The following is a 20,614-nucleotide window of genomic DNA, read 5'->3' on the forward strand; positions in this document are numbered from 1 at the left end:
CATCCAATTTTATCCCGTCGTGGATAGATGTAAAACCATGACGATGTTTATCTGTTGAGTTCTTTCTTGTCTTTTTTTTATTTGGTTTATGATTGTCACAGGTATTAGTATCCGGTGAAAAGTATTGTTTTTTACTCACCCCGGACATTCTCTCTTCCACGACCTTCCTTCAGGAAAAAGATACAAAAGTCTGAGGTCACGTACCAACCGACTCAAGAACAGCTTCTTCCCTGCTGCTGTCAGACTTTTGAATGGACCGACCTTGCATTAAGTTGATCTTTCTCTACACCCTAGCTATGACTGTAACACTACATTCGGCACTCTCTCCTTTCCTTCTCTATGAACGGTATGCTTTGTCTGTATAGCGTGCAAGAAACAATACTTTTCACTGTATGTTAATAAATGTGACAATAATAAATCAAATCAAATCCTGATCAACAGGCGAGCCATAGCTGTCAGGCGCCAGTGTTTCTTTTATTTGTTCATGGGACGTGGGCGTCACTGGCCAGGCCAGCTTTTTTTGCCCATCCCTAGTTACCCCTTGAGAAGGTGGTGGTGAGCTGCCTTCTTGAACCGCTGCAGTCCACGTGCTGTGGGTTGATCCACAGTGCCAAATGTCATCGGAGAGCTAGTTTGGCTTGTGACCAACTGCCCTCCGCCTTTCCCTGTGGGAAGGTATCTTGTCTTTCTCACAGTGAGGGTGGAATTTGTCTGGTGCGCTGACTCACCTGGCACTCCCAGCACAGCGTGTGAGGGACTCATGATGCTGTGTAGTCAAAGGGCAGCATATTCTCAAAACATGCTTTCATATATTCAGGCATTATCATTTTGAATCACTCCACCATTGACAGACACGCTCCCTACTGTCTGGGCCCGAGTCTCATTCACCTCTGCACCTTTCTCTAGTCTCCTTTAAGACTCCCTAAACTCCAGCTCTTGAACTTTGGTCTCTTTGGTGAGCCGATATTCGTTTGTGGCTGAGTGTCAAATTTTACTTGGCACTCTCTTTGATTTTGATTTGATTTGATTTATTATTGTCACATGTATTAACATACAGTGAAAAGTATTGTTTCTTGCGTGATATACAGACAAAGCATACCGTTCATAGAGAAGGAAATGAGAGCGTGCAGAATGTAGTGTTACAGTCATAGCTAGGGTGTAGAGAAAGATCAACTTAATGCGAGGTAGGTCCATTCAAAAGTCTGACAGCAACAGGGAAGAAGCTGTTTATGATTCGGTTGGTACGTGACCTCAGACTTTTGTATCTTTTTCTCGAAGGAAGAAGGTGGAAGAGAGAATGTCCGGGGTGCGTGGGGTCTTTAATTATGCTGGCTGCTTTGCCGAGGCAGCGGGAAGTGTAGACAGAGACAATGGATGGGAGGCTGGTTTGCGTGATGGATTGGGCTACATTCACAATCTTTTGTAGTTCCTTGCGGTCTTGGGCAGAGCAGGAGCCATACCAAGCTGTGATACAGCCAGAAAGAATGCTTTCTATGGTGCATCTGTAAAAGTTGGTGAGAGTCGTAGCGGACATGCCAAATTTCCTGAGTCTTCTGAGAAAGTAGAGGCGTTGGTGGGCTTTCTTAACTATAGTGTCGGCATGGGGGGGACCAGGACAGGTTGTTGGTGATCTGGACACCTAAAAACTTCAAGCTCTCGACCCTTTCTACTCAGCACCTTGGGGCATTTTGCTGTGTTCAAGATAAATGCAGCTTATTTTGTCTACAAGCCAGAACGAGATTTAGGGTGTTCCGATCAGTGCTCTGATTTTTGAGGCAGTCGGTATGCAAGTCGGGTTAGGTGTTGGTCTGAAGTTTCCACTGTGATCTGAGCTGACAATTATTCAGGATAAAGTAGCAGTACGTTCTTTGTGGGCCCTTCCTGGAATATTTCTTTCTTTCAGGCAAGGGAAAGAAAATGAGACAGTCATCACATTCTTGGCTGCAGTTCAGTATACTTCATCATTGCCCTTTAACATCGCCCAGCTCTGCTCCAAGAATTGTGACATACGTATCTCCGGTAGGTGTGTGTGCGTGCGTGCGTGCGTGCGTGGGTGGGTGGGTGGGTGGGAGGAAACCCACGCAGACACGGGGGAGAACGTGCAAACTCCACACAGACAGTGACCCAAGGCCGGGAATCGAACCCGGGTCCCTGGCGCTGTGAGGGCAACAGTGCTAACCGCTGTGCCGCCGTGGAGTGGATTGGTGCTTGGAAAGTTAATAAGCATTTGTGAACCAAATAATCACACAAGTCTTGGATCTGGAAGCCAATTGCTCAGTCAATCGCGGGGAGCCACTTTGAGAACATTTTGTCCCCACCTCGCTGCTCCTGAGGGGAGGCACAGTGACGTGAGCAAGACACTTGCTGGTCTGCAGGCAATCCAAGATCATGGACCTGAATTAGTGTGGTTCTGCTGGGACTTGAATTTATTTTGACACAACCCCGGCAATACGTCATTATTCTTGGATGGGTTTTACTGCCTGATGACAGGACGAGCAGGTTCCACTGATGAATTACCCTCTGTAATTTAAAGCAAATTACACACGGAAGTGGTCTCCAGGTGTTTACTTTACTCCAATATTTACCTGCCACACATCTTCCTGTTGGCCAATGCAGGCTGCGTCACAAATCCTTCTTGTTTGAATTGAAATGAATAAATTGCCCACACTGATTTGGTTGTACTTCTCCATTGTTCCCTGGAGTTTTCGGCCGATGATTTGAGTAAAGCTATGTAAATGGTGTTGATAAAGCTGCTTGCACTTGTTCTTTTTGCCAAGAATTATCCCCTGTGGATGTGGGAATGAGGAGCGGGAGCGGGCAAATCAGCCCTTCGAGCCCACGCTGCCATTTAACATGACCCAGGCTGATCTTACCCTGGTTTCAGCTCCACTTTCCTGCCTGCTCCCCATCGCCCTTTATCCCGCTTTCCATCAGAAACATATCCATCTCTTCTGGCCAGGGCAGTATTCACCGACTGTTGTTCTTACACCACTTTCTGAGGTTGAAACGTGAAGCATTCGATCTGATGTCAGACTGTGTAGTTTGGCAAGTGTCCGCTGTAAAATGGAATGGGCAAAGCAGTACACAATCTAATGATGCCTTGGATACTGGATACTTAGATACACATTGGACGCCTTTGACTGCATTGCAAGGGAATATTTGTTTAGTGTATTTTGGGCACGTCCCGGACTGGGACACTGGGATCTAATAAACCTTTCCTGATCATAGAAATCATAGAAACCCTACAGTGCAGAAGGAGGCCATTCGGCCCATCGAGTCTGCACCGACCACAACCCCACCCAGGACCTACCCCCACATATTTACCCGCTCATCCCTCTAACCTATGCATCTTAGGATTCTAAGGGGCAATTTTTAACCTGGCCAATCAACCTAACCTGCACATCTTTGGACTGTGGGAGGAAACCGGAGCACCCGGAGGAAACCCACGCAGACACGAGGAGAATGTGCAAACTCCACACAGACAGTGACCCGAGCCGGGAATCGAACCCGGGACCCTGGAGCTGTGAAGCTGTGATGGATCTCAAGTTGTCAGCTGGAGCTACAGATGCATAGCCATGCCCTGGTCAATAGTTTTTAGTTCAAGTTTTCTTTTTCCCACCTGAGGAATGGGTTGTATTTTACCTCGCCGTTTCCTGATTGTGCGTTTTATCAACTCTCCACACTTTTCCAATTCTTCAACTTCTCTGTGAGTTCTTCAGTTGGAAGTTTTGTCCACTGTGTGATCCTGCTTTCGTTCTGCAGTTGACCCTAAATCCATTCTCATCCGTTCATTTTATTTATTGGTCACACGTAGGCTTATGTTAACACTGCAATGAAGTTACTGTGAGAATCCCCCAGTCGCCACACTCTGGCACCTGTTCGGGTTACACTGAGGGAGAATTTAGCACAGCCAATGCACTTAACCCCAGCACGTCTTTCAGACTGTGGGAGCAAACTGGAGCACCCGGAGGAATGCCACGCAGACACGGGGAGAACGTGCAGACTCCGCACAGACTGTGACCCAAGCCGGGAATCGAACCCGGGTCCCTGGCGCTGTGAGACAGCAGTGCTAACCACTGTGCTACCCTGCCGCCCTGAGAGTGACCCACAGTAGCAGTTGGAAAATTCATTTTCAGTTAATTAAATGAAACAGAAATTCCGGAATGGAAAGATTGTTTCATGTTCACCATCACCGAGACTATCAGATTGTTGTAAAAACCCATCTGGTTTACTCACGTCCGACAGGGAAGGAAATATGACCTCCTTACCTGGTCTGGCCTACATGCGAGTCTGGACCCACAGCAACACGGTTCACTCTTAAATGTCCTCATGGATGAGCAATAAATGCTGGCCCAATCAGCGGTGCCCACATCCCATGATGCGAATTTTTAAAAATGTCAGTTAAGTATATTAACCACAAGGACTGCAGAGGCTCATTGAAGCAGCTCAGTGCTGCTCTCCCAAGGGATGGGTAATAAATGCTGCCACATTCAGCCAATGAATTTTCAAACAAAGTTGGCAGTTAACTGTCAATCACCATCAACTGACGCATTATCCATGGCAATGCTCCAAGTTGGAAATCTCAGCGCAGTGTGATCTTAATTCCAGGTCTGGAAGTTGAATCCCCTCTCCCCCGGGTACTATATCCTCCCCTTGCCTTCATCAATCATGTCATTTGATTCTAATTTTTCAATCATTTTGACATTTTTAACACGACAAAAAACAATTTGAACGATCAGAAGCGGGCCAGTATGTTCTGAAAACCCTTCTGTTTTAAACTACTGATGTCAGTGACGCTAACAGGTAGTAATACTAATGCAACCTTGGCTGATATTGTGGGTCTACTCTTCATGTGTCCGCGTCACAAGAAAACACAACCTGGGCAGACAGCTTCAGGTTGTTCCTTCCAGCGCTAAGTTGTGCCTGTTGCAGATATTTGCTAAATAATCCCCAGCAAACATAAAATCACACAGAAACCAGCCACTCAGTGCCTCTAATCTGTGCACTGATGCATCACGTCAGCCTCCTTCCATCCTTCCACATTGAACACCATCAGAATTCCCCTCTTCCTCATTTGCATGTCCAGCTTCCCCCAGAAATGCATCTGCACTGTTCATGTCAACCACTCCCTGTGGCCGGCAGTTCCACAATCTCACCATGTTCTGGGGAAGGAAGTTTCTCCTGAATTCCTGATTGGATTTCTTGGTGTCTCTCTTATTTGATGGCTTCTGGATTTGCTCTTTGCCACAAGCGTTAACTCACCCTCTGTACCTTCCCTCTTTAAGAAGTCTCACAACACCAGGTTAAAGTCCAACAGGTTTATTTGGCAGCACTAGCTTTCGGAGCCCCAAGCCCCTTCTTCAGGTGAGTGAGGACTTGTGTTCACAAACAGATTTGCCTGAAAAAGACCCACGACTTGCCTGGGCTTGCAAAATCTCTCAACTGTCCTGGCTGGAGACAATACACACCTCTTTAACCTGTGCTTAACCCTCTCTCCACTCACATTGTCTGTACCTTTAAGACTTGATTACCTGTAAAGACTCGCATTCCAACCATTATTTTGTAAATTGAGTTTGTGTCTTAAAATGCCCTGTTTGTGAACACTAGTGCTGCCAAATAAACCTGTTGGACTTTAACCTGGTGTTGTGAGACTTCTTACTGTGCCTACCCCAGTCCAACGCCGACATCTCCACATCATGCCTTCCCTCTTTGCCACAAACGTTAACTCACCCTCTGTGTCTTCCCTCTTTCCCATGAGCGTTAACTTACTCTCTGTGTCAAAGAACAAAGAAAATTACAGCACAGGAACAGGCTCTTTGGCCCTCCAAGCCTGCACCATCCATGCTGCCCGACTTAACTAAAACCCCCCTAGCCATCCAGGGACCATATCCCTCCATTCCCATTCTATTCATATATTTGTCAAGACGCCCCTTAAAAGTCACTATCGTATCCGCTTCCACTACCTCCCCCGTCAGCGAGTTCCAGGCACCCACCACCCTCTGTGTAAAAAAAACTTGCCTCGTACATCTCCTTTAAACCTTGCCCCTCGCACCTTAAACCTATGCCCCTGGGAAAAAGCTTCTGACTATCCACTCTGTCCATGCCCCTCATAATCTTGTAGACTTCTATCAGGTCACCCCCTCAACCTCCGTCATTCCAGTGAGAACAAACCAAGTTTCTTTAACCTCTCCGCATAGCTAATACCCTCCATACCAGGCAACATCCTGGTAAATCTTTTCTGTATCCTCTCCAAAGCCTCCACATCTTTCTGGTTGTGGCGACCAGAATTGAACACTATATTCCAAATGTGGTCTTACTAAGGTTTTATCAAGCTGCACACATGAAACTGTTAATTATTTTAAAGATTTCTGTTGGGTCACCTCTCAGACTTGAAAAGAGAGCCAGTCTATTCATCCTTTCCTGGTAGTTGTAGCTCCAGTTTTGCTGTCACCCTCTCTGTTGTCTCGGTAACCTTTCTAATACAAGGTGGCCAGAACCATCCACAGTCCTGTTAGTGTGGAAATCCTTGGTTTTCTTTTATTCATTCATGGGACGTGGGCGTCGCTGGCTGGCCAGCATTTATTGCCCATCCCTAGTTGCCCTTGGAGGGCAGTTGAGAGTCAACCACATTGCTGTGGCTTTGGAGTCACATGTCAGCCAGACCAGGTAGGGGCAACAGATTTCCTTCCCTAAAGGGGCGGCACGGTGGCACAGTGGTTAGCATTGCTACCTCGCAACTCCAGGGACCTGGGTTTGATTCCGGGCTTGGGTCACTGTCTGTGCGGAGTTTGCACATTCTCCTTGTGTTTGTGTGGGTTTCCTCCGGGTACTCTGGTTTTCTCCCAAAGATTGCGGGTTAGGTTGATTGGACATGCTAAATTAACCCTTAGTGTCCCGGGATGTGATAGGTTAGAGGGATTATCAGGGTAGTTAAGCGGGGTTAGGGCCTGGGTGGGTTTGGTGTCGGTGCAGACTCGATGGGCCGAATGGCCTCCTTCTGCACTGTTGGGATCCTATGATTCTATGACATTAGTGAACCAGATGGGTTTTTCTGACAATGGTTTTATGGTCATCACCAGATTCTTAATTCCAATTTTTTTTATTGAATTCAAATTCCACCATCTTGCTGTGGCGGGATTTGAACCCGGGTCCCCAGAACATTAGCTGAGTTTCTGGATTAATAGTCTAGCGATAATACCACTCGGCTATTGCCTGTTCTTGATGCAAGCTTGGTATAATTGTTCTATTTTTCATGATATCTCCATCCGTTGGCTGTGCATTCAGTTGCCTTGGCCCCACACTCTCTTTGCCTCTCTTCCTTGCTTTCCTGTGTGGAGACACTTGTTAAAATGGACCTCTTCGATCGATCTTTTCATCTCCTGATCTACTGCCTGCTTATGTGGTTCGGAGTCATATTTTGTCTTCAACATTCTGAAGTATCTTGCGACATTTCATTATCCTAAAGGTGCTGTATAAATGTAAGTTGTTTTAAATTCCAGAAGCAACCTTGAGTGTTTGCTTTATTTTGTGGCCTTATTAACCTGCATTGGGACTTGTAGTAATTTGTGTATTTATACCCTTTGCTTCTCTATCCAATTTCGGCTTTTATTTTACAAGTTAATTGTCATCTCCTTATTTATCTTCCCCAAATTTAACACCTCACTCTTGCCTACGTTAAAATTAGTTTTCCAATTAATTCTATTCTGCAGGTTTATCCCTGTCACCTTGCAATCTTTGTTCAATGTTGACCACCTCCCCAACATTTTGGCCAACAGTAGCAATTTTAATAGTTCCCACACACCTACAAACACAGCCATACACATGCATGCATGTGCGCGCACACACACACACACACACACATGCTTGTTTGCTCGCTCGCTCTCTCGCTCGCTCTCTCACACACTCACTCACACACTCACTCTCACACTCTCTCACACTCTCTCTCACACTCCCTCACACTCCCTCTCACTCTCACACTCTCTTTCACTCTCACTCACTCACTCACACTCTCTCACACTCTCTCACACTCTCTCACACTCTCTCACACTCTCTCACACTCTCTCTCACACACTCTCTCACACTCTCTCTCTCACACGCTCTCTCACACTCTCTCTCACACTCTCTCACTCTCTCTCTCACTCTGTCTCTCACACTCTCTCTCTCACTCTCACACACACTCTCTCTCTCTCACACACACACTCTCACACACATTCTCTGACTTAGACTCTCACTCACTCACACACTCTCTGACTCACTCACACTCTCTCTCTCACTCTCACTCACCCACATTTGCAAATATTTTTCTTACCACTCACACACCTGTTGTATAGTTGTCTCCTTTTCTGGGTTTCTACATGAACTATTTATGAGTTATTGGCGCAGAATGAGGGGTGGTCAACATTGAACAAAGATTGCAAGGCGACAGGGATAAACCTGCAGAATGGAATTAATTGGAAAATTAATTTCAACGTAGGCAAGAGTGAGGTGTTAAATTTGTTGCAGTCAAATTTCTTGGAAACCTTGGTTCTGAATTCCCAAGGGTGTGGGATGGTTTCAGGTTTTGGAACCAGTGGATACTGGACACAAACCACTTTGTTGATTCATTCTGGTCCTGACCACAAAACTCTTCCAGCCTTCGTGAATTAAAGCCTCCTTTGAATGCTGTAAAACTTGTGCAAACATTGGAAGAATAAATGCTTCTTGTAAGGACCCAGCCATCTGTAAGTCCTTCAGTGCACTGAGTACACAGGCCCAGTGCTGGCTTTTCCCACTCTGCTGTGGTCTCCAAATCAAGGTGGGTCAATGGAGTTGAGATACAGTTCAGCAATGGTCTTGAGGGAATGGCGCGGAACAGGCTCGAGGGGCTGAACGGCCCTTCCTGATCCAATCTTCCTGTCTTGGCCAAAAATGTTCCAAGTTGACATCCGCTTCTGGAAGATTCTTCACCGTACAGCATTGTTGGATCATTGTTCTTCCCTTTCCTGTTCATCTGCCAATGTTGACGCTTGCCACAATATTGCAATCTCAGCGTAACCAAGCCAACTGAGCTGGAAGCCAACACATATGGGCTTACTCGCCGTTGTGGCGTTTATCTTGCTCCTCATTTGACCTGTCCAGTTGATGTTGACGGGAAAGAGATTTTTCTTTCTGGGTGGCGAGGATTAGATGTGAAGAGCGAATAAATGGCCTTGGAGACCTCACTCGTGAGCGCTGTTCAAAGACAAATCGCCTTTCGTTTTCTTATTCCTGCACGCACAGATATTTGATCAGAGCGTTTGTCTTACTTTTTTTTTTCTATGACTCTTTTGTGAACACCCGGCACCTTTTCAAACCCTTTGGCAGCTTTCCGATTTCCTGCGCTGCATGCTTGACTCACTGTTTGACACGGCTTTCACTCCAGTTGAAAGTCAATCCATTCTTGTTTTTCAGAAAAAGTGACCTTTTGTCCATCTACGACTCACAAAATGTTCTTGCTTTAAAATCCGGCCAGCCCCACTCTGCTGCCTTGGCTTTCCGCACTCTCAGTCCTGCTTTGAGATTAGGAGATATCGGCAATTTTCTAAAGCTATGTCTCCGCACCATTTGATATTTGTTTATCGTTCTGAGCCATTTCCTGTTGATTGCAACTTAATCGCTCTGCTTCTTCATGCTGCCGTCTGGGGAAATCTCCTTGATCTTTCTCTGGATATTCTAGCGTGTGTGAACTGTACCTCCTATCGCAAGGTTATTCATAGCACAATCTACACAACAATCCCTGTGTTGTGTTATTGTTGCCAAAGCCGTTTGTTCCGGCAATCGTTCTTATCTCCGGCCTTGCTATTCTGCAGACACATATGATGTCATCGTGTTCGGCCAAGCCTTGAATTTGGCTACATCTCCCTGAGTGATTGGGCCCCGTTCTGTCACGGGGGTGGAATGTGACGGCGAAGAAGGAGGCCATTCAGCCCGCGATGTCTGCAACCATCCTCTGAAGGAGCACTCTGACTTAGTCACAACACAACATTGCTTCCTCAATTTTAATCTTTCCTCTTGTCTCTCACTTTTTTAATCGCTCAGGAGACGTGGGCGATGCTGGCTGGGCCACCATTTATTGCTCATCCCTAACTGCCCTCCATCGCAGAGGGGCATTTAAGAGTCAACCACATTGGAGTCACATGTAGGCCAGACCAGGTAAGGACAGCAGATTTCCTTCCCTGAAGGACATGAGTGAACCAGATGGGTTTTTTCCGAAAATCGACAATGGTTTCATGGTCACCGTTAGACTTTTCATTCCAGATTTTTTTAATATTGAATTCAAATTCTACCATCTGCCGTGGCGTGGTTCGAACCCAGGTCGCTGGATCTTGCCCTCAGTCTCTGGATTACTAATCCCAGTGATGATACCACCACACCACATAAGAAGGGGGTGCCCCTTCATTTTTTTTCACCACCTGGTTCACTTTTCCTCACGAGCTTGAGTTTTTGAGAAGCACTGTTTCCCCAGATGGGAGTAGTATAAATTGGTAACACACTCATTCCAAAAAACTGCTGAGATTTGAGGTTAACTTTGATCAATTTAAAACCAAGACTGATTATTTTTGTTTGGTAAGGATATTAAAAACCAAGAGAAATGAGCTGAGCTGCACTCATAAATTCATGAGAGTGGTCGCTGGGACGAGGGGTGTGTCCTACGATGGAAAGCTGAGTAAATGGTGACTATATTCTTTGGCATTTGGAAGAGTGATGGGTAACCCTGCACGGTGACACAGTGGGTTAGCACTGCTGCCTCACAGCGCCAGGGACCCGGGTTCGATTCCCGGCTTGGGTCACTGTCTGTGTGGAGTTTGCACGTTCTCCCCGTGTCTGCGTGGGTTTCCTCCGGGTGCTCCGGTTTCCTTTCTCAGTCCAAATATGTGCGGATTAGGTGGATTGGCCATGGTAAATTGCCCCTTAATGTCAGGGGGATTAGGAAGGTAAATATGTGGGGTTACGGGGATAGGACAGGACCTGGATGGGATTGTTGTCAGTGCAGGCTCGATGGGCCAAATGGCCTCCTTGATTCCATCAGATACGGTAGTGACTTTTAAGGGGCGTCCAGACAAATACATGAATAGGATGGGAATAGAGGGATATGGTCCCCGGAAGGGTAGGGGGTTTCAGTTAAGTTGGGCAGCATGGTCGGTGCAGGCTTGGAGGGCCGAAGGGCCTGTTCCTGTGCTGTAATTTTCTTTGTTCTTTGAAAGAGAATGCTAACCACTGAGTCACGGTGTCGCCTGAATACACCAGACTATTCAAATATGACCAAGACCACAAAGCCTAAACAAATGATTAGTCTGGGTTGATGAACAAGTGTGTTCATAATGGAAGAATTACTTTTGGAGTTGTGCCTTGTCAGCTTTTAGAACAAAGAACAATACAGCACAGGAACCGGCCCTTCGGCCCACCAAGTCTGCGCCTTCCTATCCCTCTGTTTGCTTCCCGTTCCTGTGTCTATCTAGATATATCTTGAACGTTGCTCATGTGCCTGTTTCCACCACCTCCACTGGCAGCGCATTCCAGGCACCCACCACCCTCTGTGTGAAAATGTTTCTCCGCACGGCTCCCTTAAACTTACTTGACATTCACCTGTAAAGGCAGATGGGGCCTTGCTTTTGGTACTTCCTCCGGCGAGGTGGTATTCCCCCGGTACTGCGTGTAGGTGTTGGAGCGAAAAAGATTTTCCTCAGGCTTCAGTCTGCTCTTTTCGATTGCATGCAGTCAGCTTTTTTGATAGGGCACAGCGCCTCGTAAAGATGATTGTTTCTAGTCAGGCACACCGATAGATTATATACACATGATACAAAGAGGTAGGCCCAAGACAATAGCTTTTCAATTGCCGTCCCATTGGTAATGTCATAATCTTTAGTGGCAGATGGATGGAATGTCCATTCAGACAATGGCCACTTAATCATGTCATGTCGCAGCACGGTGGCCCAGTGGTTAGCACTGTTGCTTCACAGCGCCAGGGACCCGGGTTCGATTCCCAGCTTGGGTCACTGTCTGTGTGGAGTCTGCACGCTCTCCCCGTGTCTGCGTGGGTTTCCTCCGGGTGCTCCGGTTTCCTCCCACAATCTGAAAGACGTGCTGGCTCGGGTGCATTGAACCGAACAGGCGCCGGACTGTGGCGACCAGGGGAATTTCGCAGTAACTTCATTGCAGTGTTAATGTAAGCCTTACTTATGACTAATAAATAAACTTTATTACAGTTTTGGTGCTGTTGGCAAGGACATTCAGCCGTGCCCTGTTGATAGATTATAGCGAATCGTCCACCTTTTGCCTGCGCTGTCTATTTCATGCGTATGCAGTGACGGCCAGTCCACAGTGAGGGTGCTGCTAATTTTCCTGGTCCCCTGGCTGACCCCTGCTGAGCTCAGTTCTCCTCTCCCACAAGGTGGCTTGTGTGTTGGAGTCTTGGAGTTGGATTTGGCACCTTAGCCATCCGGTTTGCAATGTGACTGTCTGTTGGTCTTTCTAACTGAACCTGGCGTGCTTGAGGCCTGAGCTGGAGTGTTTTCACAGCTTCTCTTCAGGTGTTGCTTTTCCTTTGTTGTTGCCCCAGGTTCGGTAACGTTTTCCCAAGCCTGAACATGGCGGTGAAGAGACGTGAACAGAGTTTACAGGACTACAAAAGATTACAGTCCAAAGTGGAGAAATATGAAGAGAAGGAGAAATCTGGTCCTGTGCTTGCAAAGCTTCACCAGGTAAGGCGGCAACAAGACGCTCCTGTGAGAAATCAAAGGTTGGTACTCATAGAATCCCTACAGTGCAGAAGGAGGCCATTTGGTCCATCGAGCCTGCATCAACAACAATCCCACCCAGGCCCGATCTCTGTAACAACCCCACACGTTTACCCTGCTAATGCCACTCGGGGGCAATTGAGCATGGCCAATCCACCTAATCTGCAGAGTGTGGGAGGAAACCGGAGCGCCCGGAGGAAACCCACGCAGACACGGGGAGAATGTGCAAAGTCCACACAGACAGTGACCCATGCCGGGAATCGAACCCGGGTCCCTGGCGCTGTGAGGCAGCAGTGCTAACCACTGGGCCACTGTGCCAATGTTTTGAAGATAACCCAAGATGTATTCTGGACCCTGTTCTTTGATATAAAGTGAGGATTGTTGTAAAATTGGAACTGCTTCAATCAGTGATGGTCTGCAGGTGATTTGGGGGTGGGGGGAACAGGGGGAACACATTTCTTTTGATGGACTTGTTCCATCTCCAGACTTGGTCCAAATATGAAACCTTTTATGTGGCAGGAAACAGGCAAAATGACTGAGGCCATTCACTTCGCGAACACGGACATCACAGGCGGGATTTTCCAGCCACGCTCGCCCCCAAACCGGAAAATCCTGCCCGAGGTCAGCGGACAATTCCATGGTCCGCCCCCCTCACGCGCTCCTATTCCCGTGGCGGGCGGGACGGGAAAATCCACCCTCACTGGATTGTGAAGAGGAACTGCAGCTTGTGTATTCCTCACCCTCGCTCCATGGTGCTGAATCCTTTATCCCAGTCTGGATCAGCAAGCTCTGCGCTGAGCAGGTACTGAACCAGATACCCTCCCAGTTTACCGCCCACCAGCCCACTGAGCGTCGCCTCCAGAGGAACAGAAAGGCTGTCATGGTGTCGTCAATAGACTTCAGGCTCAGTTAGGAACAAGGAAGGTATTTATTGACAATGACGAACAGGAGGATTTTGCAGCATCAGGGCAGACTGGGACACAGCCTCTGTTCTTACTTACTAGATACCTCCAGAAGCAATATGTATTTAATTGTTGCATTGCCTTTTCTTTTATTCTTCACCTTGGCCCTGGGTGCCTGAAGACGAAGTCTAAAAGAAAAATTAAATCTGTAATCGTGTTAATAATATAATCATAATCTATCCACACCACATTCATATCCCATATTTATTTAAATCGAGATTTCCAAGGCACAGGTTGCCAAATTAAGAAAGAGAGGGTCTAGAATTTCTTAATATTGTGCCAGGGATTAATTAGGTGCCGTATTTTAAAACGATGTCAGGTGTAAAGTAAATCAAAGCAGAGTAAATTCCCACATATGTTGGGTTTATTTCTTAGAGAGTGGTTAGTGTTTGGAATTCTACACCCAGAGAGATAAGAGTGAGAGGGGAGAGATACAAAAGTGTCCAGAGGGACAATTCTTTCACACAGAGGTGGTGAGTGTCTGGAACAAGCTGCCAGAGGTAGTAGTAGAGACGGGTACAGTTTTATCTTTTAAAAAGCATTTAGATAGTTCTATGGGTACAATGGGTATAGAGGGATATGGGCCAAATGCGGGCAATTGGGATGAGCTTAGGGTTTTTTTTAAAAAAGGGGGCAGCATGGACAGGTTGGGCCGAAGGGCCTGTTTCCAGGCTGTAAACCTCTATCACTCTATGAGACACAACTCCCTCTCTCTGGTGTGATCAATCACTCTGAGTTCCCATTGGACCCTCAAGTCAGGGGACTTTGGCTATACTTTTTTAAAGACACCACATTCAGGACAAAGACTAAGTCCAGCGTTAACAGGACAAAGAAGCAGGCGCAGAGATCAGCAGAGATAGAATGGAAGGAGGAGAGGGCAAGAGATAAGCAAGAAGAAGAGGATTGAAGAACTGCGCATTCTGCCATTCATCCTACTATCTGTCGGGCTAATTTGAGTTTAAAGAAGTGGGTCCTTCCCAGAGGTGTAGGAACATTGACAATGTAAAACACCACAGGCAGCTGTGCTGACTGAGGGAGAGCGATCCAGAGTAATCCCGCTTTCCAGCTCTGGGTCCTGGGCACACTGCTCTGCACATCTTGTTAAATACACTGAGAGCTTCTGCCACCATCACCCGTACAGGCAGCGAGTTTCAGATTCTGTTCCTTCTCTGGGTGAAAACACTTCACTACAACTCCCCGCTGAGCCTCACGTCAATTGCTTTGAGTTCGATTGTTGACCTCTCTGTCAGTGGAAATAGGTTCTTCCTATCCAATGCCGAGGCCCCTCATAACTTAAAGCACCTCGATGAAATCTTCCCTCAGCCTCCGCTGTTCCAAAGAGGGGGGAGAAAATCGCCAACCAAACAAATCCTTCCTCCAAGTTAAATTTCTCCATTTCTGGTGACAGTGCTGTAAATCTCCTCCACACTGTTCCGAGTATGATCGCATTGGCACAGTGGTTAGCTCGGCTGCCTCACAGCGTCAAGGACCCGGATTCAATTCCAGCCTTGGGTGACTCTCTGTGTGGAGTTTGTACCGTGTCTGTGTGGGTTTCCTGCGGGTGCTCCGGTTTCCTCCCACACTCCAAAGATGTGCAGGTTAGGTGGATTGGCCATGGTAAATTGCTCCTTAGTGTCCCAAGATGGCACGATAAATGCGTAGGGTTATAGGGATAGGACAAGGGAGGGTGAGCCTGGGTAAAATGCTCTGTCAAGGAATCGGTGTAGACTCAATGGGCCAAATGGCCTCCTCCTGCATTGCAGGGATTCTATGATTCCTGTAATGTGGTGGCCAGATTGGTACGTGGTGCTCTTGCTGTGGCCTAATCCGAGTTTTATCTTGTTTCTGCCCTAATCTCCCTGCTCTTATTTTCCCAGCCTTGGCTCATCGATCTTGTCTCACATGACACCAAAAACACTGTAAAACTCATGGGAACACATGAATAATGCAAGTCAAATGACCTTCCTAACACTGCATCCAGGAGTCAGCTGTAAAGGAACAGTGCTTTATTGCACAAAATACAGTAAAGCAAAACCACAAGCCTGTGGTGAACACAAACAGGTCCCAACCGGGACAATGTGACCATGAATCCGCTCAGGGGCCTGCTTTATACAGGGCTCGGTATACGATCTCCATCTGGTCTCACAACACCAGGTTAAAGTCCAACAGGTTTTAATAACCCATCACCCAGGAGGTTGTATTCTATGAGTCCTACAGGGAGGTCAGTCAGGGATTCCCTGTGTCAGTACTGTGTCAGATATTACAGTATCTCTGAAGCAAATCCCACTGACATCGCCCTCTCTAAGGCTACTTATCCTGGTTAATTACAACTGAACGGAGCTCTCGCCTGAATACTCAGAGCAAGGGAATTCTGCACTTTACCAGGAAGAGTGCACATAGCTGACTGTGCCTGACAATCCGTAAGGTGCTTTTGGTCCTCGAGATGTTCCATTATTTTGGCTGATGTTTTGCTGGTTTGATTAAATCCTCCTGCAGTGTACACAACAACCCCCCTCCCTGCCGGTCTGTGCAGCCTCCCTCTTTGTCCTCCCAGTAAAAATATAATTGGTGTGCGGGCTCTGAATGGATTGAAACCTGGTTGCTTGACCAGATTGGGTTTCTGTCTAATTGTGTGAGTGGCTGTACGTGGAGAATCAGTTCCCAAACCGGGGGGGGGCAGGGCCAGCCGAACGAGGCAGATCCACCCCCCCCAACCCCCCATTGTTTTCCAAGCTGCTTCCAGCTCTGCCTCCTAATTGTCAGTTTAAAATCTGTCGGTACAAACCCCCCGAGATCACATGTCTTTTTTATTTCCTAGGCGCGAGAGGAGCTCAGGCCAGTCCGTGAAGATTTCGAAGCCAAGAACAAGCAGCTGCTTGAAGAGATGCCAAAGTTTTACAATAGTCGCATTGATTACTTTCAGCCCAGCTTCGAGGCTTTGATCCGTGCACAGGTAGGCAACGGAGGCCTGGCTTCTTCCAACTCTCAGACTCTTCATTCCATTTGAATTGGTTACCACTTGCTCAGGTCCACCGGTTATCTATTCAGCATTGTGGCTTGATTCTTCAGTTAGCTTTCAGATCCATTGAGATCAGTGGGCCTCTGCAGCATTGTGACAGAAGACTTGATTCTTCAGTTAGCTTTCAGATCCATTGGTAACTGTGTGGGCCTTTGCTTCATGGGATCTGTGCTTTTCCATGTGATTCAAGAGGTGAGGATGCTTTGTGTGATCCTCCAGGCCCTTGGTTGTGATGAACGTTTGAATAGGCGATTGACTTTCTGCGTGAGAACCTGCTGTTTATATCTTTGGATATTCGATGGGTATCTTCTCCTCTCTCACTCTAATTGCCAGAAAGCTTTATGATTCCCCAATTCAAAAGAAAACTTCACCTTTTGGGATTGAAACAATCTCTCATGAAAGTGAGATATTGAAATCTTTCCAAAGGCCCAGATGAGACGGGCGTGGTAGCCAGTGGTTTTAACACACGGACGCACGCGCACACATGCACACACTCTCACATGCACACATGCAAACACATATATACACCACATGCGCGCGCGCGCACACACACACCATGCACGCACACACAAGCACCACATGTGAACGCACACATACCACATGTGCACGCGCACACGTACACCACATGCGCCGCACACACACAAACCACGTGCACATGCACACACAACCCCGCGCGCGCACTCACACACACACACACATACACACACACGCGCGCACACGCACTTATTGACTTGAGCACTAGTTTGCTCTGTGGAGAGGTGTCACTGACTCAATGGGCCAGATGGCCTCTTTCTGTACAGCAAATGTCTCAGACTTTCTCAATGAGAGGATAATTGGCTTCAGAACTGTCAGGGTTCCAAGTGGAAAGAACCATCTAGTTGCTTTCCCACTTGGGAACCTTTGCAGAATTTATTCAGTCTATAATTGTGTGAATATCTTGCTCCCAATTAACAACTAATTATTGATCAGAACATCTTGCTATCAGTTATTTGGACTCCTCCAATAATTGGATAAACCTCATCCAGGAATTCATGGCTTTCTGATGGAAATAGACCGGAAAATGGGATTCTTATTCTTGCTCAGCAGAAGCGTTCGTTCGTTAAGTATCTCCCTTGAATGTGTAGACTTTTGTATGGTTTGCTTGAATTTTGGAGAACCTTATTATAGGTCCTCCTGTACTTGGGACTTGCCAGGCATGGAATCTGTCCACTAACATTACTTGCAATTGAGACAAAAATGGAGGAAAAAACTTTTAATCTCGTCTCTGGGGAAAATGTTAAATCTCCTTTGGTTTCCTGTATACAGTTAGGTGCGTATTCCTAGAAGACTCTATTATACTGTCCACTACATTTATTTGGCAGGCTTTGTTGGTCTTTCAAGAGAAGAAGCGATCAGTAATCTTCTGCTAGTTCAGACCACAAGGATAAATGTTGCACAGGAAATCATATCAGCATCAACTGACGTTGGGCGACACAGTAATACAGTGGTTAGCACTGCTGCCTCACAGCGCCAGGGACCCGGGTTCGATTCCAGCCTTGGGTCACTGTCTGTGTGGAGTCTGCACTTTCTCCCCATGTCTGCGTCGGTTTCCCCCGGGTGCTCCGGTTTTCTCCCGTGCTGGTTAGGATGCATTGACCCGAACAGGCGCCGGAGTGTGTCGACTAGGGGAATTTCATAGTAACTTCATTGCAGCGTTAATGTAAGCCTTGTCACGAATAAATAAACTTTTTAAAAAACTTAATCATGAATGAATCTGTGGGGATTACATGTCGCGAGTTGTACAGTGGAAGTTAACAGGCCCGAGGTGAGAACCAGCCCAGTTGTTGAATCCACTGTGATCCAGTGGATCACAGAGAGCTTTAGTTGCAAATGGTGCAGATTAAATAAACTCTATGCAGCGTATTCATTGGTGTGTGAGGCTATAGGTGAAGATTGAACACATCGCAACACAGGGTCTAGACGACAGTTGAAGCCTCTTGTGTGTTTGTGTCTGTAGCTGTGTCTGTGCTTCAACTTTAGTTATACCTCGTTCCTGTCATGAGCAGCTGCAAACTGATGTGAATTTTATATATATATATATAATATATATAAGTAAGTAAGTAGTTATTTATGTATAATATATATTTATTTTAACGATACCGATAGGTACATGTATACTGTAGGGATACCTATATAACTATATAGGGATAACTATATCTTTCACTCTTAAGGGAAGGCGATGGCCTAGTGGTATTATCGCTGGACTATTAATCCAGAAACTCAGCTAATGTTCTGGGGACCCGGGTTCGAATCCCGCCACGGCAGATGGTGGAATTTGAATTGAATAAAAAAAAATCTGGAATTCAGAATCTACTGATGACCATGAAACCATTGTCGATTGTCGGAAAAACCCATCTGGTTCACTAATGTCCTTCAGGGAAGGCAATCTGCCATCCTTACCCAGTCTGGTCTACATGTGACTCCAGAGCCACAGCAATGTGGTTGACTCTCAATCGCCCTCCAAGGGCAACTAGGGATGGGTAATAAATGCTGCCCAGCTCGTGATGCCCTGGCCCAAAGAATGAATTTTTAAAAAACCTATTTAACATACTGTTAAAACTCCCAATTAATTATCAGCCACTTCTGAATTTTGATTTGATTTATTATTGTCACATGTATTAGTATACAGTGAAAAGTATTGTTTCTTGCGCGCTATACAGACAAAGCATACCGTTCATAGAGAAGGAAAGGAGAGGGTGCAGAATGTCGTGTTCCAGTCATAGCTAGGGTGTAGAGAAAGATCAACTCAATGTGAGGTAGGTCCATTCAGAAGATTTACTGGGATGCTAACAGGACTTGATGGTTTGAGTTATAAGGAGAGGCTGGATAGACTGGGACTTTTTTCTCTGGAGCGTAGGAGGCTGAGGGTGATCTTATAGAGGTCTATAAAATAATGAAGGGCATAGATCAGCTAGATAGTCAATATCTTTTCCCAAAGGTAGGGGAGTCTAAAACTAGAGGGCATAGGTCTAAGGTGAGAGGGGAGAGAGACAGAAGTGTCCAGAGGGGCAGTTCTTTCACACAGAGGGTGGTGAGTGTCTGGAACGAGCTGCCAGAGGTAGTAGTAGAGGCGGGTACAATTTTGTCTTTTAAAAAGCATTTAGACAGTTACATGGGTAAGATGGGTATAGAGGGATATGGGCCAAATGCGGGCAATTGGGACTAGCTTTGGGGTTTTAAAAAAAAAAGGGTGGCATGGACAAGTTGGGCCGAAGGGCCTGTTTCCATGCTGTAAACCTCTATGACTCTAAGTCTGATGGCAGCAGGGAAGAAGCTCTTTTGGTCAGGATTTCATCAGGCTCTTGGCTTCTGACTTGTAAAATACAGCAGCTGAAGCAGTGAGAGTCTGAAAGAAAACAGCGGCAGGATGGAGAGTCACAATTAATATCCATCATTTAAAAAATAGCTTCATACTATCTCCAAAATGACATGTATATTCCAAAAGAAATTGTCCAAATTGTCAATCATTCACCTGTCAGATTTTACCTCCTGATTTCACACGAGCAGAAATGAAATTTTTGACCACAAATGAAGAATGGTGCAGTTTTTTGGCACAGCCTGCTCCAGTTTGGAAGGGAACAGACCTGTAATTTATCCTTCAGCTAGCTGGGCTGGGCTTTCTTGGGTTGGAAATCAATCTCTGGTGGTCTCTCTCTCTCTGCAAGCAGTTGGGGAAAGACTTCTGCAGGGCCAGGACTGACCTTTCACGATATGTCCTCCCATTTTCCTGAGCTGTGCTGGCCTGATATCGCGCAGTGTTCCTTCCACACACCCGGCCAGGAACTGCAAACTCAAACCAGAGGAGGCCAGCCAAGTTTAAATGATTGAGGCTGGGACCC

At 46.6% G+C, this 20,614-nt stretch overlaps 1 protein-coding gene across 1 annotated transcript in view; it reads left to right on the forward strand.

The window, feature by feature from the left end:
• bin3 (bridging integrator 3) overlaps window positions 1–20,614 on the forward strand; it is a 161,574-nt gene that overhangs the window by 96,567 nt on the left and 44,393 nt on the right. Inside the window, exons 7-8 of the mRNA XM_078239644.1 lie at window positions 12,578–12,719; window positions 16,536–16,670. Of these exons, the coding sequence (XP_078095770.1) occupies window positions 12,578–12,719; window positions 16,536–16,670 (277 nt within the window). The remainder of the gene's footprint in view (window positions 1–12,577; window positions 12,720–16,535; window positions 16,671–20,614) is intronic.

Source organism: Mustelus asterias, chromosome 22, assembly GCF_964213995.1.
Source record: "Mustelus asterias chromosome 22, sMusAst1.hap1.1, whole genome shotgun sequence".
Lineage (NCBI taxonomy): Eukaryota > Metazoa > Chordata > Chondrichthyes > Carcharhiniformes > Triakidae > Mustelus > Mustelus asterias.